Raw genomic sequence first — 26,141 nt, 5'->3', positions numbered from 1 at the left:
TATAACACCAGTATGTGTGTATATACTTTTTATGATATTTTCCAGCCTCCTGTCAGCTGGCTCCTTGAGGACGGCCCTATCTATAGACGGTACCGCCACTTGTTCTGATAAGCGTGTGAGCGCCTTATCCACCCTAAGGGGTGTTTCCCAACGCGCCCTAACTTCTGGCGGGAAAGGGTATACCGCCCATATTTTCTATTGGGGGGAACCCACGCATCATCACACACTTCATTTAATTTATCTGATTCAGGAAAAACTACGGTAGTTTTTTCACATCCCACATAATACCCTCTTTTGTGGTACTTGTAGTATCAGAAATATGTAACACCTCCTTCATTGCCCTTAACGTGTGGCCCTAATAAGGAATACGTTTGTTTATTCACCGTCGACACTGGATTTAGTGTCCCTGTCTGTGTCTGTGTCGACCGACTAAAGTAAACGGGCGTTTTAAAAACCCCTGACGGTGTTTTTGAGACGTCTGGACCGGTACTAATTGTTTGTCGGCCGTCTCATGTCGTCAACCGACCTTGCCGCGTGTTGACATTATCACGTAATTCCCTAAATAAGCCATCCATTCCGGTGTCGACTCCCTAGAGAGTGACATCACCATTACAGGCAATTGCTCCGCCTCCTCACCAACATCGTCCTCATACATGTCGACACACACGTACCGACACACAGCACACACACAGGGAATGCTCTGATAGAGGACAGGACCCACTAGCCCTTTGGAGAGACAGAGGGAGAGTTTGCCAGCACACACCAAAACGCTATAATTATATAGGGACAACCTTATATAAGTGTTTTCCCTTATAGCATCTTTTTTATATATTTCTAACGCCAAATTAGTGCCCCCCCTCTCTGTTTTAACCCTGTTTCTGTAGTGCAGTGCAGGGGAGAGCCTGGGAGCCTTCCCTCCAGCCTTTCTGTGAGGGAAAATGGCGCTGTGTGCTGAGGAGATAGGCCCCGCCCCTTTTTCGGCGGCCTCGTCTCCCGCTCTTAACGGATTCTGGCAGGGGTTAAATATCTCCATATAGCCTCCGGAGGCTATATGTGAGGTATTTTTAGCCAAATTAGGTTTTCATTTGCCTCCCAGGGCGCCCCCCTCCCAGCGCCCTGCACCCTCAGTGACTGCCGTGTGAAGTGTGCTGAGAGGAAAATGGCGCACAGCTGCAGTGCTGTGCGCTACCTTTAGAAGACTGAGGAGTCTTCTGCCGCCGATTCTGGACCTCTTCTCGTTTCAGCATCTGCAAGGGGGCCGGCGGCGAGGCTCCGGTGACCATCCAGGCTGTACCTGTGATCGTCCCTCTGGAGCTAATGTCCAGTAGCCAAGAAGCCAATCCATCCTGCACGCAGGTGAGTTCACTTCTTCTCCCCTAAGTCCCTCGTTGCAGTGATCCTGTTGCCAGCAGGACTCACTGTAAAATAAAAAACCTAAGCTAAACTTTTCTAAGCAGCTCTTTAGGAGAGCCACCTAGATTGCACCCTTCTCGGCCGGGCACAAAAATCTAACTGAGGCTTGGAGGAGGGTCATAGGGGGAGGAGCCAGTGCACACCACCTGATCCTAAAGCTTTACTTTTTGTGCCCTGTCTCCTGCGGAGCCGCTATTCCCCATGGTCCTTTCAGGAACCCCAGCATCCACTAGGACGATAGAGAAAGGTTGATTTACCTGCCGTAGCCGTGGAAACTAGGTCCGTGAGACCTTCCCCAAACAATTCCTCACCCTTGCACGGTAAAACCGCCATACGCCTCTTCGAGTCGGCATCGCCCGTCCATTGTCGGGTCCATAGGGCTTGCCTAGCCGAAATCGCCATAGCGTTGGCCATGGAACCCAGTAGGCCAATGTCTCTCTGAGCATCTCTCATATATAGGACAGCATCTTTAATATGCCCCAGGGTCAATAAAATGGTTTCCTTATCCAGCGAATCTATATCAGCCTATAAGGTATCCGTCCACGCTGCTACAGCGCTACACACCCAAGCCGACGCTATCGCCGGTCTGAGTAAAGTACCCGTATGTGTGTAAATAGACTTCAAGGTAGTCTCCTGCCTGCGATCAGCAGGATCCTTGAGGGTTGCCGTATCTTGAGATGGCAGCGCTACCTTTTTGGATAAGCGTGTCAACGCTTTGTCCACCCTTGGGGAGGATTCCCACCGTATCCTGTCCTTAGCCGAGAAAGGATACGCCATAAGAATCCTTTTGGGAATCTGCAGTTTTTTATCTGGAGACTCCCAAGCCTTGTCAAATAATTTGTTCAGCTCATGAGATGGAGGAAAGGTTACCTCAGGTTTCATTTCTTTAAACATGTGGACCCTCGTGTCAGGGACATCCGTGATATGCAACACCTCTTTTATAGCAATAATCATATAATTAATACTTTTAGCCAATTTTGGCTGCAACTTTGCATCATCGTAGTCAACACTGGAGTCAGAATCCGTGTCGGTATCAGTGTCTACTATTTGGGATAGTGGGAGCTTTTGAGACCCAGAAGGTCCCTGTGACATAGTGAAAGGCAGGGCTAAACTCCCTGTACATTCCCTGGACTCCGCTTTGTCCAACCTTTTGTGCAATAAATTCACATTTGCATTTAAAACATTCTACATATCCAACCAGTCAGGTGTCGGCGTTGGCGACGGAGACACCAAACTCATTTGCTCCACCTCCTCCCTAGAAGAGCCTTCCGCTTCAGACATGCCGACACACGCGTACCGACACACCACACACTCAGGGAATCCTCTATCTGGAGACAGTTCCCCCACAAGGCCCTTTGGAGAGACAGAGAGAGAGTATGCCAGCACACACCCAGCGCGAATGACCCAGGGAAAAAATTACCCAGATAGCGCTTTTATTTCTTATATATATAACACTGCGACAAATTATGTGCCCCCCCCCCTTCTTTCAAACCCTCTGTCACCGTGTTCAGCAGGGGAGAGTCCGGGGAGCCAGCTTCTCAGTGGTGTGCTGTGGAGATAATGGCGCTGGTGAGTGCTGAGGATCAAGCTCCGCCCCCTCAGCGGCAGGCTTCGGTCCCGCTCGATTTCTTTCAAAACTGGCGGGGGATGTCAGAATATACAGTGCCGAGCCCATATATGTCCCTTATTGCCAGAACAGAGGTTTAAAATGCTGCCCAGGGCGCCCCCCCTGCGCCCTGCACCCTTACAGTGCCTGCCGCGTGTGTGTAGTGTGGGAGCAATGACGCGCAGCGTTACCGCTGCGCGTTACCTCTATGAAGATCTGAAGTCTTCTGCCACCTCTGAAGTCTTCTTTCTTCTTATATTCACCCGGCTTCTATCTTCCGGCCCTGTGAGGAGGACGGCGGCGCGGCTCCGGGACGAACAGCTAGGAGAGACCTGCGTTCCGACTCCCTCTGGAGCTAATGGTGTCCAGTAGCCTAAGAAGCAGAGCCTAGCAGTTAAGTAGGTCTGCTTCTCTCTCCTCAGTCCCTCGCTGCAGGGAGCCTGTTGCCAGCAGGCTCCCTGAAAATAAAAAACCTAACAAAAATGATTTATTTTCAGGAAACTCAGGAGAGCTCCCTGTAATGCACCCAGTCTCCTCTGGGCACATTATCAAACTGGAGGAGGGGCATAGAGGGAGGAGCCAGTGCACACCCATACCTAAAGTTCTTTTTAGTGCCCATGTCTCCTGCGGAGCCCGTCTATCCCCATGGTCCTTACAGAGTCCCCAGCATCCTCTAGGACGTAAGAGGAACAATATTTTAAAGTATGATGTTACAAAAACATTAATATACTACAGTAAATATTCCATTAGAAAAGAGCACCACCCTTACCTGCTCCACTCCAATCTCCTTTCTCTGTCTCACTGATTTCTGCACAGCTTCACTTAAGGATTTTGTGTATGAAAGCAACGCCCTGAGCTGAGAGTCTGTGAGGACCCACAGAAGCTCATCTAATGAAAATGATAGCTTGGAGGACAGCACCAAACAGTCCTTAGTCTGAAGAAAATGACAAAAGTAAAGGTGGTAAATAGGCATTTCCTTAAAAAACAAGTGTACCAAAGACTAACATATTAATCATTGAAATACTTTTTGTCATTGAAGTACTGGGTTGTTTTTTTTTAGAAATGAGCAATATTACTAAGAAATAATAGTAGGAAAATATACATCTATAAAAACGTGTTCTATTTTATCTTGTTCATTTGGAAACAAATATGATATTAAATATTTTACAAGAATATATTTTGGAAATAACTGTTTTTTATTATTTTGTCTGGCGGCCTCGAAGAGAAATAAATCCCATACTATAGTTTTAAAGGTTCCAAGAGATGCTGACAATTGCCCATAAATTAGAGCATGTACTGTAGGGAACCAAAAAATGCTGCTGATCCTATCAGATGCAGAGCAAAATGGCCAGTAAGCCTAGCCAGACAATGCCAAGTATAATAATCTGATGGTTCTAACGCCGTAAGTATAGTTATGAAAGTATTCTGAAATGACAGCATCTGTCAGACTAGAGCAGGTGACATGTGAAGAGAGAGAATACAATGCACCCATGTTTATATAGTTATATCAAATGTCATTTGATCAAACTAAATTGGACTCATTTATACAATGAATTACCATTTTATATCGACTGAAAGAGCTGTGACTACAGCTCGGTCATCCAGTTTTGGGTGATCTAATGAATACTGAGTTGGGAGCAAAGCAATAGAAGTAACTTTGCACCTGCCTGTAGCCTGCAGGTGCTGAACAGCTATACCATTTACACTGCAATTTAGATTTCAATTTGGACACACTTCTCTGAAATCTAAAGCTCTCTGCATGTTACATCTGCCCCACCTGCAGTGCAGTGTGGTTTGTCAAGGTGCAAAGTTATTGCAGATGTCATTATGTGGCTGGAACCACTGAGTAGTATACCATCCTGTATGTGTAGAACTGGGGCTAACTAGGTTTAAGAAATCTGGTGTGACATCTCACCCGTCTTTTAAGTGCAATATTCATTTGTCCCCCATTGGTAAGTAGGCGCAGGGGAGTGCTTGGGGCATCGTCATAACTTTCTGATGCATCAGCTTCAATGCGAAGTGTCTGCCAAGTCACCTGTTTAAATGTAAGGACCTGACAACAGAGAATTCCAAGTTACATGGAGATACACTAGTTATCACAACTGTTGTGCATCCTATGCCACATGAAAACTATGTGAAAAAATAGGATTTTACTTACCGGTAAATCTATTTCTCGTAGTCCGTAGAGGATGCTGGGGGCTCCGTAAGGACCATGGGGCATAGACGGGCTCCGCAGGAGATAGGGCACTTTAAGAAAGCTTTGGATTCTGGGTGTGCACTGGCTCCTCCCTCTATGCCCCTCCTCCAGACCTCAGTAAGAGAAACTGTGCCCAGAGGAGATGAACAGTACGAGGAAAGGATTTTTGTAAATCTAAGGGCAAGATTCATACCAGCCACACCAATCACACCGTATAACTTGTGATAAACTACCCAGTTAACAGTATGAACAATAACATAGCCTCGGTTCAAACCCGATCAACTATAACATAACCCTTATGTAAGCAATAACTATATACAAGTCTTGTAGAAGAAGTCCGCACTTGGGACGGGCGCCCAGCATCCTCTACGGACTACGAGAAATAGATTAACCGTTAAGTAAAATCCTATTTTCTCTAACGTCCTAGAGGATGCTGGGGACTCCGTAAGGACCATGGGGATTATTATACCAAAGCTCCCAAACGGGCGGGAGAGTGCAGATGACTCTGCAGCACCGATTGAGCAAGCAGGAGGTACTCCTCAGCCAGGGTATCAAACTTATAGAACTTTGCAAAGGTGTTTGACCCCGACCAAGTAGCAGCTCGGCACAGTTGTAGTGCCGAGACCCCTCGGGCAGCCGCCCAAGAAGAGCCCACCTTCCTAGTGGAATGGGCCTTAACTGATTTAGGCAATGGCAATCTTGCCGAAGAATGCGCCTGCTGAATCTTGTTACAGATCCAGCGAGCAATAGTCTGCTTTGAAGCAGGAGCGCCAACCTTGTTGGCCACATACAGAACAAACAGAGCTTCGGTCTTCCTGATCCTAGCTGTTCTGGTCACATAAATCTTCAAAGCCCTGACCACATCCAGGGACTCGGAATCCTCCAAGTCCCGTGTAGCCACAGGCACGACAATAGGTTGTTTCATATGAAAAGATGAGACCACCTTGGGCAGAAATTGAGGACGAGTCCTCAACTTTGCCCTATCCGCGTGAAAAATCAGGTATGGGCTTTTATATGATAAAGCCGCCAATTCTGAAACCCGCCTTGCAGAAGCTAAGGCCAACAACATGACCACTTTCCAAGTGAGGTATTTCAACTCCACTGTTTTGAGTGGTTCAAACCAAGGTGACTTGAGGAAACTTAATACCACGTTAAGGTCCCAAGGCGCCACCGGAGGTACAAAGGGAGGCTGAATATGCAGCACGCCCTTTACTCAGGAAGAGAAGCCAATTCTCTTTGAAAGAAAATGGATAAGGCCGAAATTTGAACCTTTATGGACCCTAATTTTAGGCCCAAATTCACTCCAGTTTGAAGGAAGTGAAGCAGACGGCCCAACTGGAACTCCTCCGTAGGAGCAGCTCTGGCCTCACACCAAGAAACATATTTTCGCCATATACGGTGATAATGTTTCGACGTCACGTCCTTCCTAGCCTTGATCAGGGTAGGAATGACCTCCTCCGGAATCCCTTTTTCCGCTAGGATCCGGCGTTCAACCGCCATGCCGTCAAACGCAACCGCGGTAAGTCTTGGAACAGACAGGGCCCCTGCTTCAGCAGGTCCTGCCTTAGAGGAAGAGGCGACGGATCTTCTGTGAGCAACTCTTGCAGATCCGGATACCAAGTCCTCCTTGGCCAATCTGGAACAATGAGGATTGTTCTGACCCTTCTTATTCTTATTATCCTCAACACCTTGGGTATGAGAGGTAGAGGAGGAAACACATAGACCGATCTGAACACCCAAGGTGTCACCAGAGCGTCTACCGCAACCGCCTGAGGGTCTCTTGACCTGGCGCAATACCTCTTTAGCTTTTTGTTGAGGCGGGACGCCATCATGTCTATCTGAGGCAGTCCCCACCGATCCGTGATCTGTGTGAAGACTTCTTGATGAAGTCCCCACTCTCCCGGATGCAGGTCGTGCCTGCTGAGGAAGTCCGCCTCCCAGTTGTCCACCCCCGGGATGAACACTGCTGATAGTGCGCTTACATGGCCTTCCGCCCAGCGTAGAATCCTGGTCGCCTCTGCCATGGCCACTCTGCTCCTTGTGCCGCCTTGGCGGTTTACATGAGCCACTGCCGTGACATTGTCTGACTGAATCAGAACCGGTTTGTTCCGAAGCCATTCCTCCGCTTGGCATAGGGCGTTGTATATGGCCCTCAACTCCAGGACATTGATGTGGAGACCAGTCTCTAGGCTTGACCAGAGACCCTGGAAATTTCTTCCCAGTGCGACAGCTCCCCAACCTCGGAGGCTCGCGTCCGTGGTCACCAGGACCCAGTCCTGAATGCCGAACCTGCGACCCTCCAGGAGGTGAGCACTGCGCAGCCACCACAGGAGAGACACCCTGGCCCTGGGAGACAGGGTGATCCGTTTTTGCATGTGTAGATGGGACCCGGACCATTTGTCCAATAGGTCCCATTGAAAGGTCCTTGCATGGAACCTGCCGAAGAGGATGGCCTCGTATGAAGCCACCATCTTTCCCAGAACCCTCGTGCAATGATGCACTGAAACCTTTTTCGGCTTCAATAGGTTCCTGACCAGAGCTACGAGCTCCTGAGCCTTCTCCACTGGAAGAAAAACTCTTTTTTGGTCTGTGTCTAGAATCTGACCCAAAAAGGTCAGACGCGTTGCAGGGACTAGCTGGGATTTCGGTAAATTGAGAATCCAGCCGTGCCTCTGCAACGTCTTCACGGACAGAGACACGCTGTGCAGCAACTTCTCCCGAGACCTCGCCTTTATGAGGAGATCGTCCAAGTACGGGATAATTGTGACGCCCTGCCTGCGCAGGAGCACCATCATTTCCGCCATTACCTTGGTGAAAATTCTCGGGGCCGTGGAAAGACCAAACGGCAACGTCTGAAATTGGTAGTGACAGTCCTGTACTGCAAATCTCAGGAACGCCTGGTGAGGAGGGAAAATCGGAACATGAAGGCACGCATCCTTTATGTCCAGGGACACCATCCAATCCCCTCCCTCCAGGCTGGCGATGACCGCTCTGAGCGATTCCATTTTGAACTTGAACCTCTTCAAGTACAGGTTCAGGGATTTCAGATTTAAAATTAGTCTGACCGAACCGTCCGGTTTCGGTACCACAAACAGGGATGAATAATAACCCTCTCCTTGCTGGAGATGAGGAACTTCGACTATCACCTGTTGAATGTACAATTTGTGAATTGCAGCTAACACCAGCTCCCTCTCCGACGGGGAAGCCGGCAGAGCCGATTTGAAAAACCGGCGAGGAGGCATGTCTTCGAATTCCAGTCTGTATCCCTGGGAAACAATCTCTATTGCCCAGGGATCCACCTGTGAGAGAACCCAGACGTGGCTGAATAGACGAAGACGTGCCCCCACTTGATCTGAACCCCCCCCCCCGGAAAGCCCCAGCGTCATGCGGTGGACTTTGCGGAAGTAGGGGAGGACTTCTGCTCTTGGGAACTAGCCGAGTGCAGCTTTTTTCCCTTGCCTTTACCTCTGGCAACAAAGGACGATCCTCGTACCTTCTTGGTTTTATTGGAACGAAAGGACTGCATTTGATAAAACCTTCTTAGCATGCTGCGGGGGATCATAAGGTAAAAAATTCAATTTACCGGCGTAGCCGTAGAGACAAGGTCCGAGAGGCATTCTCCAAACAACTCCTCCCCCTTGTAAGGCAATGACTCCATATGCCGCTTTGAGTCGGCGTCTCCCGTCCACTGTCGGGTCCACAAGAGTCGCCTAGCAGAAATAGACATAGCGTTTATTCTGGAGCTTAGTAAACAAATGTCTCTCTGAGCATCCCTCATATACAAGGCAGCATCTCTGATATGCTCAATGGTCATTAGAATGGTATCCCTATCTAAGGTGTCAATCTCCGTAGATAAGGAGTCTGCCCATGCCACTACAGCACTACAAACCCAGGCCGACGCCATGGCCGGTCTAACGATAGTTCCTGAATGTGTGTAAATGTGCTTCATGGTAATTTCCTGCTTGCGATCAGCAGGATCCTTGAGGGAAGCAGTATCCGGAGAAAGCAGTGCCACCTTCTTGGATAAGCGTGTCAGCGCCTTGTCTACTTTAGGCGAAGATTCCCATCGTATCCTATCCTTCTGTGGAAAAGGATACGCCATAAGAATCCTTTTGGGAACATGTAGTCTCCTATCCGGAGACTCCCAAGCCTTTTCGCACAATTCGCTTAGCTCAAATGAGGACGGAAACGTGACCTCAGGCTTTTTCCCTTTATACATGTGAACCCTCGTGTCAGTGATATGCAAAACCTCTTTTATGGCAATAATCATGTATCGAATACCCTTTGCCACTTTCGGCTGTAATTTTGCATCCTCATAGTCGACACTAGAGTCAGTATCTGTGTCGGTATCTGTGTCAGCGACCTGGGATATGGGGCGCTTTTGAGACCCTGAAGGTCCTGGCGCCACAGGGACAGGCACGGTCTGGCTACCTGACTGATCCCTAGCCTCCGCCTTGTCTAACCTTTTATGCAGGAGATTCACATTTGCATTTAAGACATTCAGCATATCCACCCAGTCCGGTGTCGGCGTTGCCGACGGCGACCTGACATTCAAACACTCCCCCTCCACATTAAGCGAGCCTTCCTCGTCAAACATGTCGACACACACGTACCGACACACTTCACACACACACAGGGAAACTCTTTTCTGAAGACAATATCCCCTTTAAGGCCCTTTGGAGAGACAGAGAGAGAGTATGCCAGCACACACCCCAGCGCAATGACCCTGGAGAACAACACAAAATGTTTTTCCCCAGCAGCGCTGTATAATATCTTAGCCACCAATTATGTGCCCCCCCCCCTCTCTTTTAAACACCCCTTCACCGTGTGTAAGCAGGGGAGAGTCCGGGGAGCTTCCTCTCAGCGTTCTGTGGAGAGAAAAATGGCGCTGGTGAGTGCTGAGGGAGAAGCCCCGCTCCCTCGGCGGCGGGCTTCGGTCCCGCTCAAATTTGTGTAAAAATGGCGGGGGCTCTTTTATATACATGTACAGTGCCCAGCTGTACATGTATATATCTTTTTGCCATGTTTTGAGGTGTTATTATTGCTGCCCAGGGCGCCTGAGACGTCTTCTTGCTTCTGTTCTTCTGGCTCTGTGAGGAGAACGGCGGCGTGGCTCCGGGGGTGGACGCCCAGGACGAACCTGTGTTCACCCCCTCTGGAGCTAATGGTGTCCAGTAGCCGAGGAAGCAGATCCTATCATTTAAGTAGGTCTGCTCCTCTCTCCCCAGTCCCTCGATGCAGGGAGCCTGTTGCCAGCAGTGCTCCCTGTAAAAATAGAAAAATCCAAACAAAAATGCTTTCTAATGCAAAGAACTCAGGAGAGCTCCCTGCAGTGCGCCCATCTTCCTCTGGGCACAGTGTAAAACTGAGGTCTGGAGTAGGGACATAGAGGGAGGAGCCAGTGCACACCCAGAATCCAAAGCTTTCTTAAAGTGTCCTATCTCCTGCGGAGCCCGTCTATTCCCCATGGTCCTTACGGAGTCCCCAGCATCCTCTAGGACGTTAGAGAAATAAAATTACCTCTCCTCGCTGTGGATGGGTAAGGCGGGTAAAGCGCAAATCACTTTTTTGCCAGGTTGGGCTGACGCTGTAACCTTGAAGCTGCCAGAGCTGTAGCGATGCACGAAAAGTGTGTGACTCAATCTTGATACTGACACAGCCGACTTCTATGAACATGCCCTCCACCACCTTCTCTGCAAAGCCATATTCACTAGCAGATCATACGAGAAAAGAGAGAGATGAAAGGAGACCAGTATTCCACATTTCACAACATCATAAGGACAATACAGTGGCGGGGCAATTAAAAGGCAAATTGAGTAGGGGGAAAAAATATCAAACCAAAACCTCACCTCTGACCTGCAGCCAGAGCTATAGGGGATGGTCCATTAGGAGGACGAGGGTCCTCACATGTTTTCATCTCAATCTCCACCTTATCGAGCATCTGTAGGTGTGACAATACCAGCACAAACATGTTTAATCCTCTCTCTGGCCAGCATCTCTATTGTGTAAATATAAGACAACATGGGCAAACACTTAAAAGTCTGCTTACCAGGCAAATAGGATGAGTTTTCAGTTTGGTCCATTGTATCTGTCAAACAAAATGTGACAAAAAGCACCATTATATATATCTGCTGCAAACTGATAAAAATATTTTTATGAATATAACCAAGGGGACCATTTATCAATAATAGTATTTGCAGTGCAATCTGGGCGTGATATTAGTGCCCATAATCGCAATATATGATTATACCACTAGAATGTATGAATGAACACACACAGAGATAGGGGCTCTGAAAGGAGTCAGTCGCTGCAAAGTGTTCACATCTGTGTCTGGACTCTCACCACATATGTGCGGTGGTCATAGCTGGGGAGCATCCCGGAGGAAAACTTTTTGCAAAATGTAGCCCATTAATTATTATAGTCCACAAAAAAGCAAAAGAAACAAAATTGTGAAAGTTGCAATGAAAACAAAAAAATCCTTTTATCAATCACCCCCAGACTGCCTCTTCTAAAGATAGCTACGTATATGATTACTTACAGGCATCCAATACATTTTAGAAAAAAAGCCTTCTTAGTGAATTCGGTGTCACCACCTCATTTAGTAAAAAAATCCACTGCTTAATAATCACCCTTAGAGTAAAGAATTCCTTCCTATGAGTGTGGTAAAAGGGTCTTCTTTCAATTTGCAAGTACAGCCCTTTAGGGGTTATTCCGGTTTGGTAGCATACCAAAAGAGCACACTAATGGGCAAACCATGTTGCACTGCAGGTGGGGCAAATGTAACATGTGCAGAGAGATTTAGAATTGGACCTACAGGGGGATGTTGCTAACGACACACATGCTGCAGAGTATAGCATGCCATGGTGCTCCCCCCCCAATGGACCCGGCATCAGCAAGTGTGTATGCACTTGCCGCATGCAGGGTCACGTCGGACTGGGTGCACATCACCAAGCGTGTACCCAGCTTTACTCTCCCGCTAGTGCCTAACCCTAACTTCTCCACCCCACCTTGCAGTTTAAACCTAATGTCAACATTATGACTGTCCATCCCAACATCCCTTTTTCATCAGTTCATTTACTAAATAAAAACTAAATGATAGTGTATTTTTTCATAGTAACACCAAGGTTTGTAGGGTTATTTACAAAGCAGAATAGTCACTTGCTACATGATGAATTAGACAAATTTACAAACGAGGCATTGACATTTTAGGAAAAATTTAATGTTGACATGTATAAAGTTATGCACCTAGACCACAGTTGAAATGCTATTACTGTACATAATAAATGCAATACATTTGGAGAAACCTGAAATGGTAAATTTCATATTAGTTGTCAGAAAGCAGAGGAGCAGCAATACAGTGAAATGCTACAGCTAAAAAATAAGAATTTACTCACCGATAATTCTATTTCTCGTAGTCCGTAGTGGATGCTGGGGACTCCGTAAGGACCATGGGGAATAGCGGCTCCGCAGGAGACTGGGCACAACTAAGAAAGATTTAGGACTACCTGGTGTGCACTGGCTCCTCCCTCTATGCCCCTCCTCCAGACCTCAGTTAGGAAACTGTGCCCGGAAGAGCTGACACAATAAGGAAAGGATTTTGAATCCCGGGTAAGACTCATACCAGCCACACCAATCACACCGTACAACTCGTGGTACTATACCCAGTGAACAGTATGAATAACAACTGAGCCTCACAAACAGATGGCTCCAAACAATAACCCTTAAGTTAGGCAATAACTATATACAATATTGCAGACAATCCGCACTTGGGATGGGCGCCCAGCATCCACTACGGACTACGAGAAATAGAATTACCGGTGAGTAAATTCTTATTTTCTCTGACGTCCTAGTGGATGCTGGGGACTCCGTAAGGACCATGGGGATTATACCAAAGCTCCCAAACGGGCGGGAGAGTGCGGATGACTCTGCAGCACCGAATGAGCAAACTCAAGGTCCTCCTCAGCCAGGGTATCAAACTTGTAGAATTTAGCAAACGTGTTTGAACCTGACCAAGTAGCCGCTCGGCAAAGTTGTAAAGCCGAGACCCCTCGGGCAGCCGCCCAAGAAGAGCCCACTTTCCTCGTGGAATGGGCTTTTACAGATTTAGGATGCGGCAGTCCAGCCGCAGAATGCGCAAGTTGAATCGTACTACAGATCCAGCGAGAAATAGACTGCTTTGAAGCAGGAGCACCCAGCTTGTTGGGCGCATACAGGATAAATAGCGAGTCAGTTTTCCTGACTCCAGCCGTCCTGGAAACATAGATTTTCAGGGCCCTGACTACATCCAGCAAACTTGGAATCCTCCAAGTCCTTAGTAGCCGCAGGCACCACAATAGGTTGGTTCAAATGAAAAGCTGATACCACCTTAGGAAGAAATTGGGGACGAGTCCTCAATTCCGCCCTATCCATATGGAAAATCAGATAAGGGCTTTTACATGACAAAGCCGCCAATTCTGACACACGCCTGGCCGAAGCCAAGGCCAACAGCATGACCACTTTCCACGTGAGATATTTTAGTTCCACGGTTTTAAGTGGCTCAAACCAATGTGACTTAAGGAAATCCAACACCACGTTGAGATCCCAAGGTGCCACTGGAGGCACAAAAGGGGGCTGAATATGCAACACTCCTTTTACAAACGTCTGAACTTCAGGCTGTGAAGCCAGTTCTTTTTGGAAGAAAATCGACAGAGCCGAAATCTGGACCTTAATGGAACCTAATTTGAGGCCCATAGTCACCCCTGACTGTAGGAAGTGCAGAAATCGACCCAGCTGAAATTCCTCCGTTGGGGCCCTTCAGGCCTCACACCACGCAACATATTTTCGCCATATGCGGTGATAATGGTTTGCGGTCACCTCCTTCCTAGCTTTAATCAGCGTAGGGATGACTTCCTCCGGAATGCCCTTTTCTTTTAGGATCCGGTGTTCAACCGCCATGCCGTCAAACGCAGCCGCGGTAAGTCTTGGAACAGACAGGGCCCCTGCTGCAGCAGGTCCTGTCTGAGCGGCAGAGGCCATGGGTCCTCTGAGATCATTTCTTGAAGTTCTGGGTACCAAGCTCTTCTTGGCCAATCCGGAACCACGAGTATAGTTCTTACTCCTCTTCTTCTTATTATTCTCAGTACCTTGGGTATGAGAGGCAGAGGAGGGAACACATAAACCGACTGGTACACCCACGGTGTCACTAGAGCGTCCACAGCTATCGCCTGAGGGTCCCTTGACCTGGCGCAATATCTTTTTAGCTTTTTGTTGAGGCGGGACGCCATCATGTCCACCTGTGGCCTTTCCCACCGGTGTACAACCATTTGGAAGACTTCTGGATGAAGTCCCCACTCTCCCGGGTGGAGGTCGTGTCTGCTGAGAAAGTCTGCTTCCCAGTTGTCCACTCCGGGAATGAACACTGCTGACAGTGCTAACACATGATTTTCCGCCCATCTGAGAATCCTTGTGGCTTCTGCCATCGCCCTCCTGCTTCTTGTGCCGCCCTGTCGGTTTACATGGGCGACCGCCGTGATGTTGTCTGACTGGATCAGCACTGGCTGGTGTTGAAGCAGGGGTCTTGCCTGACTTAGGGCATTGTAAATAGCCCTTAGTTCCAGAATATTTATGTGTAGGGAAGTCTCCTGACTCGACCATTGTCCCTGGAAGTTTCTTCCCTGTGTGACTGCCCCCCAACCTCAAAGGCTGGCATCCGTGGTCACCAGGATCCAGTCCTGTATGCCGAATCTGCGGCCCTCTAGAAGATGAGCACTCTGCAGCCACCACAGCAGCGACACCCTGGCCCTTGGAGACAGGGTTATCAGCCGATGCATCTGAAGATGCGATCCGGACCACTTGTCCAACAGATCCCACTGAAAGATCCTTGCATGGAACCTTCCGAATGGAATTGCTTCGTAAGAAGCCACCATCTTTCCCAGGACTCGCGTGCAGTGGTGCACCGACACCTGTTTTGGTTTTAGGAGGTCTCTGACTAGAGATGACAACTCCTTGGCCTTCTCCTCCGTGAGAAACACCTTTTTCTGTTCTGTGTCCAGAACCATCCCCAGGAACAGCAGACGCGTTGTAGGAACCAGCTGCGACTTTGGAATATTCAGGATCCAGCCGTGCTGTTGTAGCACTTCCCGAGCTAGTGCTACTCCGATCAACAACTGTTCCCTGGACCTCGCCTTTATAAGGAGATCGTCCAAGTACGGGATAATTATAACTCCCTTTTTTCGAAAGGAGTATCATCATTTCGGCCATTACCTTGGTAAATACCCTCGGTGCCGTGGACAGACCAAACGGCAACGTCTGGAATTGGTAATGACAGTCCTGTACCACAAATCTGAGGTACTCCTGGTGAGAAGGGTAAATGGGGACATGCAGGCAAGCATCCTTGATGTCCAGTGATACCATGTAATCCCCTTCGTCCAGGCTTGCAATCACCGCCCTGAGCGATTCCATCTTGAACTTGAACCTTCTTATATAAGTGTTCAAGGATTTTAAATTTAAAATGGGTCTCACCGAACCGTCCGGTTTCGGTATCACAAACATTGTGGAATAGTAACCCCGTCCTTGCTGAAGGAGGGGTACCTTGATTATCACCTGCTGAGAATACAGCTTGTGAATCGCCTCCAGCACTGCCTCCCTGTCCGGGGGAGCTGTCGGTAAGGCAGATTTGAGGAAACGGCGAGGGGGAGACGTCTCGAATTCCAGCTTGTACCCCTGAGATACTACTTGTAGAATCCAGGGATCCACCCGTGAGCGAGCCCACTGGACGCTGAAGTTCTTGAGACGGGCCCCCACCGTTCCTGGCTCCGCCTGTGGAGCCCCAGCGTCATGCAGTGGACTTAGAAGAAGCGGGGGAGGACTTTTGTTCCTGGGAACTGGCTGTATGTTGCAGCTTTTTCCCTCTACCTCTGCCTCTGGGCAGAAAGGACGCGCCTCTAACCTGCTTGCCTTTCTGGGGCCGAAAGGACTGTACCTGATAATACGGTGCTTTCTTTGGCTGTGAGGGAACATGGGGTAAAAATGCTGACGTCCCAGCTGTCGCTGTGGAAACGAGGTCCGAGAGACCATCCCCAAACAACTCCTCACCCGTGTAAGGCAAAATTTCCATGTGCCTTTTAGAATCCGCATCTCCTGTCCACTGCCGAGTCCACAAACCTCTCCTGGCAGAAATGGACATTGCGTTTATTTTAGATGCCAGCCGGCAAATATCCCTCTGTGCATCTCTCATGTATAAGACAGCGTCTTTAATATGCTCTACGGTTAGCAATATAGTGTCCCTGTCTAGGGTATCAATGTTTTCCGACAGGGAATCTGACCACGCAGCTGCAGCACTGCACATCCATGCTGAAGCAATAGCCGGTCTCAGTATAATTCCTGAGTGTGTATATACAGACTTCAGGATAGCCTCCTGCTTTCTATCCGCAGGCTCCTTTAGGGCGGCCGTGTCCGGAGACGGTAGTGCCACCTTTTTTGACAGATGTGTGAGCGCTTTATCCACCCTAGGGGATGTCTCCCAACGTGACCTGTCCTCTGGTGGGAAAGGGTACGCCATTAGTAACTTTTTAGAAATTACCAGTTTCTTATCGGGGGAAGCCCACGCTTCTTCACACACTTCATTTAATTCATCAGATGGGGGAAAAACCACTGGTAGCTTTTTCTCCCCAAACATAATACCCTTTTTTGTGGTACCTGGGGTAATATCAGAAATGTGCAACACATTTTTCATTGCCGTAATCATATAACGAGTGGCTCTATTGGAATGCACACTAGTCTCATCGTCGTCGACACTGGAGTCCGTATCCGTGTCGACATCTGTGTCTGCCATCTGAGGTAGTGGGCGTTTTAGAGCCCCTGATGGCTTTTGAGACGCCTGGGCAGGCACGGGCAGAGAAGCCGGCTGTCCCACATCTGTTATGTCGTCAAACCTTTTATGTAAGGAGTTGACACTGTCGCGTAATTCCTTCCACATGTCCATCCATTCAGGTGTCGACCCCGCAGGGGGTGGCATCACATTTATCGGCATCTGCTCCGCCTCCACATAAGCCTCCTCATCAAACATGTGACACACCGCACACACACAGGGAATGCTCTGACTGAGGACAGGACCCCACAAAGTCCTTTGGGGAGACAGAGAGAGAGTATGCCAGCACACACCAGAGCGCTATATAATGCAGGGATACACACTACACACAGTGATTTTTCCCCTATAGCTGCTATAATACACAGTTTGCGCCTAAATTTAGTGCCCCCCCTCTCTTTTTTACCCTATTGAGCCTGGAAACTGCAGGGGAGAGCCTTGGGAGCGTCCTTCCAGCGGAGCTGTGAGAGGAAATGGCGCCAGTGTGCTGAGGGAGATAGCCCCGCCCCCTTCTCGGCGGACTTCTCCGGCTTTTTTCAGGATATTTTTGGCAGGGGATTTTACACATATATAGTCTTACTGACTATATTATGTGTTTATTTGCCAAGCTAAGGTACTCTTATTGCAGCCCAGGGCGCCCCCCCCCAGCGCCCTGCACCCATCAGTGACCGGAGTGTGTGGTGTGCATGGGGAGCAATGGCGCACAGCTGCAGTGCTGTGCGCTACCTTAATGAAGACCGGAGTCTTCAGCCGCCGATTTCCTGGACGTTCTTCTTGCTTCTGGCTCTGCACGGGGAACGGCGGCGCGGCTCCGGGACCGGACGACCGAGGCTGGGCCTGTGTTCGATCCCTCTGAAGCTAATGGTGTCCAGTAGCCTAAGAAGCCCAAGCTAGCTGCAAGCAGGTAGGTTCGCTTCTTCTCCCCTCAGTCCCTCGTAGCAGTGAGTCTGTTGCCAGCAGATCTCACTGAAAATAAAAAACCTAATTATACTTTCTTTTCTAAGAGCTCAGGAGAGCCCCTAGTGTGCATCCAGCTCGGCCGGGCACAAAATTCTAACTGAGGTCTGGAGGAGGGGCATAGATGGAGGAGCCAGTGCACACCAGGTAGTCCTAAATCTTTCTTAGTTGTGCCCAGTCTCCTGCGGAGCCGCTATTCCCCATGGTCCTTACGGAGTCCCCAGCATCCACTAGGACGTCAGAGAAAGGTGAATACATAGCTTTAGAAGGATATACTGTAGGTGGACACTTGAGGGTTCAGAGGTGGTCATAGACAATGGAAAGGTTTAAGTTGTTAATGAGCATAGCCTATTCTCTCACTGTGGTTTTCTCACCATAATGAGACTTGAATACTATGTTAACTATCCAACAGCAGCAAACATGCAGAATTACTACCACATGGTCATTGATAAACAAAGACTGATAACAATAATTACAGGATGCACTGTGGTCCACACTAACATGAGATTTAAGATCTCATCTGTGTTGCACCTTACCCGAATAGCAGCACGATTACAGTACACCCGTGTGATGGCTAGCCATGTTGGTAAATCCAGCATGTTCTGGAGCGCCTCCTCATCAAGCTGCAGATCTGTCAGCTGTCCTTCCCCGCGCAAGGTGCTCAGATTTATCTGCTCCGGAGACAAGTTTTTGGTGAACCTTGAGGAGAAACAGCACAAATGCAAATATAATAAAATTATGCAATTACATTTTTGCAAGAGTATTTTTTCAGCTCTCCTTTTCATATGTATAGTGGGAAAACATAAGTCAGTCATCAATTTTAAACCGTGACAGTATGTGATAGCTAATAACATTATTTAACCTAAACTGTTCACATGCTACTGTATATAATAAAAAGGTTAACGCTGCACCCCACCTCTATGGGGGATTTCAAGTGTTTTGCGCGCCAGCGACCACTAGATGGTGCCCGACTGAGCAATTCAAGTGTAGCTCCATTCGGGCGCACACAGGTGCCGGCACTGACATTACTGTTATGTTGTTCCGTCATGCTGACGGGCTGGTAACTAGTATATTATATTGTATCATGTCTAATAGTGGGAGCGGACTGGAAGTGAAGAGAGGTAGCTACCAATGTTACTGCAGGCATTAGCACTAGAGATGAATGAACTGTCAGTTGATAGGCCAGAGCTAAAGTACTTGAGAGGTATTACACAGCAGCACCAAAGAGAAGTAGAAATGTTGGACTCAATCCAATTAGGTGAAAACTTGCATCATTAAACTCTCATACATTGCGTAAAATTCCAATTTGGTGTACTTGTGGGGAGTTAACGCACATTTTCTACAAAAAACAACCTCGGAGAAGTGCATGAAAGCTAAGTAACCATCAAGGACCCCATAAAAAGTGTCAACTGAGAGAGCAGGTCCATATAGAAGGCTGTGAGTGGCCAGAAGGAAAGTACTGGATGATTATTGTACTGTACTCAGTGGTGCAAGTATGCGGGTACAGAGTACCCTTAAGAATTTGGCAGTGGATACGCAGTACCACCTGCCACACACTTTGCCATTACCACAATTATAATGTGCCACAAAGCAACAAGACCATGGTGCTTGGCAGCATGATGGCTCCTCCCACTTTGTCAGGGTTACTGGGAGTGCGACAGTAGCTGTATTTTCTTGTTATAATGGAGGCATTACTATATATTGTTATTAAATTGGGGGCATTACTATATATTTCTATTATACTGGAGGTATAACTATATATTTCTATTATACTGGAGGCATTACTATATATTTTTAGCCTTGCCTCCAGATTCCCCCCAAAAAAGGGGCTGTGTCATTTGGCCACGCCGCTAGTGTCATGTAACCACTCCCACTAGCAGCATGTGACCACGCCGCTCACAACACATGATCATGCCCATTTTTCGGCACTCAATACCACTAAGAATATATTTCTACTTGTACCACTGACTATACTGTATATTTATTGGTTAAAAAATGATCGCTAGTAAGTGTTTTTCATAAAATCTAAGTCTATACAGCATTCTGGGGTACAGAAAAATGTATATTAATTTTGCAGTGTTTTTATAGACCCTTGTAAAAAGTTGGAATAAACACTTTTACCTCTCATCTACAAGTTCAAAAAGCCTCTTCCCATCAATACAACACCTCCAAATACCTTTTCCAAAAAATGCACAGAATTTGTCAGGTTTTTTAGGATTCAAGTATGTTAACAACATCTATTTAAAACATGTCCAACATTATTTTTTGTTAAAAAGGAAAACAAGTGTAAACATTTATTTATAAACATTGAATTGACAACTGATGGCAGATATATCAGGCCACCGTGGCTTTACATTTTACCTGGCGTGGGCTGCTCTTCTCTGCAGCCACTGGGTGTACACAGACAACATAAGGGCTGCTTCTTTTACATTTGCCCGAAGGCTTCTAATCTCTGTAGCCGCAGGGTGATAATAGTGTGCCAAGCGCAAATCAGGTGAGTCAGGGTGGGATCCCTGTGGAACCGGTGGACTTAGGAGAAATACCGTTATCAATGGTAAGTTTTTACCATAATGTATATTTATCTGGCAGGGTCCACAGGTTATCCACAGGATAACATTGGTATTTCCCAAAGCAATTTAGTGGTGGGGACACTCCTGATTGGACAGGAGAATCCTGCGTCCCAAAATCAGCGTTGTGACAGGCAAAGGTATCCATGGCATAATGTCTAATGAATGTGTTAATGGAAGACAATGTGGCTGCCTTACATATCTGTTCCGCTGAAGCACCACGTTGTGCTGCCCATGATGGACCTACCTTAAGAGTAGAGTGAGCAGAGACATTAGCCAGAACAGGGAGATCAGCTTGAGAATATGCTTCTGAAATTGTCATCCGAAGCCACCTTGTTAGTGTCTGCTTATCAGCAGGCCATCCTCTCTAGTGAAATCCATAGAGAATGAAGAGAGAATCTGTCTTTCTTATGGCACTGGTACGATCCACGTAGATCCTTAATGCACAGACCACGTCCAGTGATGCATCTCCCGCAGAAAGGCCGGTACCTGGAAAAACGGGACTACAATTTCTTCGTTAAGGTGGAATTTAGACACCACCTTCGGAAGATACCCAGATCTAGTTCTTAGAACTGCTTTACCTGGATAAAAAAAATCAGAAATGGGGAACGACATGACAATGCCCCTAAATCTGACACTCTTCTATCTGACGCCATGGCCAATAGAAAGAGAACTTTAGCTGTCAACCATTTAAGATCCACTTTATTAAGTGGTTCAAATGGGGCAACTTGAAGGGCCTTTAGGACTAAATTGAAGTCCCAAGGCACTATAGGAGGAATAAAGGAGGTTGAATGCACAGCATTCCCTGGAAAAAAGTACGCACATCTTGTAAAATGGCAAATTATCTTCTGGAACCATACAGTCAATGCAGACACTTGCACTCTCAAAGAAGCCACCTTCAAACCTTTATCCATTCTTGCCTGAAGGAATGCTAAGACCCTGGAAACTCTGAAAGATTTAGGGTCAATTTTCCGTTCACTGCACCAACGAATATAGGTTTGCCATATTCGGTGATAAATGCGAGCTGAGGAGGGTTTCCTTGCTCTGAGCATTGTTTGAATTACCTGTTGTGAGAATCCTCTTGACTTCAGGAGAGAGGTTTCAAGAGCCACGCCGTCAAAGACAGTCGATCCAGATGTCTGTGATAACAAGGACCCTGCATCAGTAGATCTGGACGTTGACATTCTCTACAGCACTGTGTACAAATGTCTTCTGGGCCAAGCCGGAGCTATTAGTATCACGCATCCCTTCCTTGCTTTATCTTTCTCACCACCCTGGGTAATAGGGTGATTGGAGAAAACGGGATCCGGTCTGAAGATCGACAGTGTCAAGGTCGACAATGTTTAGGTCGACCACTATAGGTCGACAGTCACTAGGTCGACATGGATGGAAGGTCGACAGGGTTTCTAGGTCGACATGTGCTAGGTCGACAGGTCTAAAGGTCGACATGAGTTTTTAAAGTATTTTTTCATACTTAACGATCCATGTGGACTACGATTGGAACGGTAAAGTGTGCCGAGCGAAGCGGTAGCGGAGCGAAGGCACCATGCCCGAAGCATGGCGAGCGAAGTGAGCCATGCGAGGGGACGCGGTGCACTAATTTGGGATCCCGGTCACTTTACGAAGAAAACGACACCAAAAAAAAAAAAAAAAATCCTCATGTCGACCTTTAGACCTGTCGACCTAGCACATGTCGGCCTAGAAACTCTGTCGACCTTCCATCCATGTCGACCTAGTGACTGTCGACCTATAGTGGTCGACCTAAACATTGTCAACCTAGACACTGTCGATAAAACGAACCACACCCGGAGAAAACACATAAACCAGATGACAGTCCCATCTCACAGACAGGGCATCCACAAAGATCGCTCTGGGATCCGTTGTTCTTGACCCGTATGCGAGCACTTTGTTGTTCAGACGGGACGCCATGAGATCAATCTCTGGCAACCCCCACTTTTCGACTAGAGTCTGGAAGACCTCTGGTGTAGAGCCCATTCGCTTGCCTGAATGGCGATTCGACTGAGAAAATCCGCTTCCCAGGTTATAAGTCCCAAAACAAATACTGCAGACAAGGCTGGATGATGAAGTTATGCCCACTTTAGTGTGTGACTAACCTCCTTCATAGCTTTTCGGCTGCGAGTTCCTCCCTGATGGTTGAGGTACGCTACTGCCGTCGCATTGTCCGAGCGGATCTGAACTGGTTTTCCCCAAAGAATGTCCTTTGCCTGAATCAGTGCAATGTATATGGCCCGAAGTTCCAATATATTTATTGGCAGGCAACCTTCTTCCTTGGTCCATTGCCCCTGGAAACACAACCTTCCTAACACTATTCCCCAGCACTGGAGACTGGCATCTGTTGTCAGAATTTCCCAATCTGATATCCAAAAGGGTCTCCCATGTCCAGATAGGATGTCTGTAGCCCCAGGCTAATGACCTACTTACTTCTATCGTAAGAACCATCGTCTGCGTTTTTATCGTTTAATGCAACCCATTCCATTTGGCAAGATTCAGATGCTGCAGAGGCCTCGAGTGGAACTGTGCATACTTCACCAGGTCGAATGGGGACACCATCGATCCCATCACACACAATGCTGCGTGAATGGATACCTTTTGACTGTGTAGCAAGTCCTGAATCCTTGGATATCTTGTTCAGAGGTAAAATTACTCTCTGAAGACGGAACAAGAGACGATTTTGCCCAATTTATGAGCCACCCGTGCCTTTGCAAACATGTTTTTGTCTGTTGCAGATGACAGAGTTATGGAAAAATTCTTATCCCCTACTGGCGGAGATAAGTTGCCATTAACACCATCTTGGTAAATACTCTGGGAGCTGTGGCTGACCCAAAAGGTAGGGCCTGGAACTGAAAATGCTGTTGGAGGATAGCGAACCTGAGAAAAACACTGATGGGACAGTGCTATAGGAACATGTAGGTAAGCATCCTGGATATCCAGGGATACCATTCCCTGGCTCCATGGCCAAAATGATGGAACGTAAAGTCTCCATATGAAACTGAGGTATACAAATGTATTTGTTCAGTACTTTGAGATTGAGAATGGGCCGGAATGACCTATTTGGTTTCTGAACTAGAAACAGGTTGGAGTAAAAACCCTGTCCTTGATGTGCAGGAGGAACTGGAATGACTACTCCTGACTGAAGCAATTTCTGAACTGCCTCTTGCAAAGCCCTGGCCTTAGTCTCTACCCGAGACGGGCTGATACAAAAAACCTTAGAGGAGGGTGCTTCTTGAAGGCAAAAGCATAACCTAGAGATACCGCTTCCTGCACCCAGTCATCTGTTGTAGACTGCTCCCAGATCTGTGAAAACAGAAGAAGTTGGCCCCCACCCTGGGATCCCCCAGGTGGAGACCCACACCATCAGGCTGATGGCTTATTATCGGTTTTACCAACTGGTCCTTCTGACTCCAAAATATCTGTCAATTCTTTACCAAAAAGAATATCTCCAGAAAAAGGCAAAGATTCCAAAACCTTCTTAAATTCTGAATCAGCTTTCCACGTACATAGCCAAACTGCTCTGCGTGCAGCTATTGTTGAAGCGGATGCCCTGGAGGCAATAGTACCAATATCCAATGCTGCTTTTTCCAAGAACATTGCAGTCTGTTTTATATGTGCTATATGGGATATTTGCTCTCTAGATGCTATTGAAAAATTGCCCTCCAATGCATCAGCCCAGGCAGCCACTGCCTTTGCCATCCAAGCTGAAGCCATGGCTGGCCTTATGACTGCCCCAGACAGGGAAAAAAATGTTTTTTAAAAACCATCCACTCTCCTATCCTTGACATCATTTAATGATGTTGATGGCAAAGGTAATGTAGATTTTCGCACTAATCGAATCACATGCATATCTAATTTAGGAGCCACCTCCATTTTTAAACAATCCCCAGCTGGAAGAGAATAATTGGAATTCCATTTCTTAGGAATTCTAAACTTAAGACTGAGTTTCCGTGGTCAGATCAGCTGAACTGTTTTGGGACGTTTAAATACAGGTGCCTTGGTTTTTAACACAGGCTGTGATAATAAGAATTTACTTACCGATAATTCTATTTCTCGTAGTCCGTAGTGGATGCTGGGGACTCCGTCAGGACCATGGGGAATAGCGGCTCCGCAGGAGACAGGGCACAAAAGTAAAAGCTTTAGGATCAGGTGGTGTGCACTGGCTCCTCCCCCTATGACCCTCCTCCAAGCCTCAGTTAGGATATTGTGCCCGGACGAGCGTACACAATAAGGAAGGATTTTGAATCCCGGGTAAGACTCATACCAGCCACACCAATCACACTGTACAACCTGTGATCTGAACCCAGTTAACAGCATGATAACAGCGGAGCCTCTGAAAAGATGGCTCACAACAATAATAACCCGATTTTTGTAACAATAACTATGTATAAGTATTGCAGACAATCCGCACTTGGGATGGGCGCCCAGCATCCACTACGGACTACGAGAAATAGAATTATCGGTAAGTAAATTCTTATTTTCTCTGACGTCCTAAGTGGATGCTGGGGACTCCGTCAGGACCATGGGGATTATACCAAAGCTCCCAAACGGGCGGGAGAGTGCGGATGACTCTGCAGCACCGAGTGAGAGAACTCCAGGACCTCCTCAGCCAGGGTGTGCCCCTGACCAAGTAGCAGCTCGGCAAAGCTGTAAAGCCGAGACCCCTCGGGCAGCCGCCCAAGATGAGCCCACCTTCCTTGTGGAATGGGCATTTACATATTTTGGCTGTGGCAGGCCTGCCACAGAATGTGCAAGCTGAATTGTACTACACATCCAACTAGCAATCGTCTGCTTAGAAGCAAGAGCACCCAGTTTGTTGGGTGCATACAGGATAACAGCAAGTCAGTTTTCCTGACTCCAGCCGTCCTGGAAACCTATATTTTCAGGGCCCTGACAACATCTAGCAACTTGGAGTCCTCCAAGTCCCTAGTAGCCGCAGGTACCACAATAAGCTGGTTCAGGTGAAACGCTGACACCACCTTAGGGAGAAACTGGGGACGAGTCCGCAGCTCTGCCCTGTCCGAATGGACAATCAGATATGGGCTTTTGTGAGACAAAGCCGCCAATTCTGACACTCGCCTGGCCGAGGCCAGGGCCAACATCATGGTCACTTTAAATGTGAGATATTTCAAATCCACAGATTTGAGCGGTTTAAACCAATGTGATTTGAGGAATCCCAGAACTACGTTGAGATCCCACAGTGCCACTGGAGGCACAAAAGGGGGTTGTATATGCAGTACTCCCTTGACAAACTTCTGGACTTCAGGAACTGAAGCCAATTCTTTCTGGAAGAAAATCGACAGGGCCGAAATTTGAACCTTAATGGACCCCAATTTGAGGCCCATAGACACTCCTGTTTGCAGGAAACGCAGGAATCGACCGAGTTGAAATTTCTTCGTGGGGCCTTCCTGGCCTCACACCACGCAACATATTTTCACCACATGTGGTGATAATGTTGTGCGGTCACCTCCTTCCTGGCTTTGACCAGGGTAGGAATGACCTCTTCCGGAATGCCTTTTTCCCTTAGGATCCGGCGTTCAACCG

At 47.7% G+C, this 26,141-nt stretch overlaps 1 protein-coding gene across 2 annotated transcripts in view; it reads right to left on the bottom strand.

The window, feature by feature from the left end:
• The window catches only part of BLTP3A (bridge-like lipid transfer protein family member 3A), a 262,471-nt gene that overhangs the window by 121,136 nt on the left and 115,194 nt on the right, over positions 1-26,141 (bottom strand). For both annotated transcript variants that reach the window (XM_063954906.1, XM_063954907.1), the window contains exons 2-7: positions 18,555-18,717; positions 11,266-11,304; positions 11,066-11,157; positions 10,737-10,926; positions 4,935-5,072; positions 3,789-3,953 (exon numbers count right to left, since the gene is read on the bottom strand). In XM_063954906.1, the coding sequence (XP_063810976.1) occupies positions 3,789-3,953; positions 4,935-5,072; positions 10,737-10,926; positions 11,066-11,157; positions 11,266-11,304; positions 18,555-18,717 (787 nt within the window). The remainder of the gene's footprint in view (positions 1-3,788; positions 3,954-4,934; positions 5,073-10,736; positions 10,927-11,065; positions 11,158-11,265; positions 11,305-18,554; positions 18,718-26,141) is intronic.

The sequence above is a fragment of the Pseudophryne corroboree genome, chromosome 2, assembly GCF_028390025.1.
Source record: "Pseudophryne corroboree isolate aPseCor3 chromosome 2, aPseCor3.hap2, whole genome shotgun sequence".
In the NCBI taxonomy this organism is placed as follows: domain Eukaryota; kingdom Metazoa; phylum Chordata; class Amphibia; order Anura; family Myobatrachidae; genus Pseudophryne; species Pseudophryne corroboree.
Note: the sequence above shows the minus strand (reverse complement) of the source record. Positions and strands in the feature narration are given on the sequence as shown.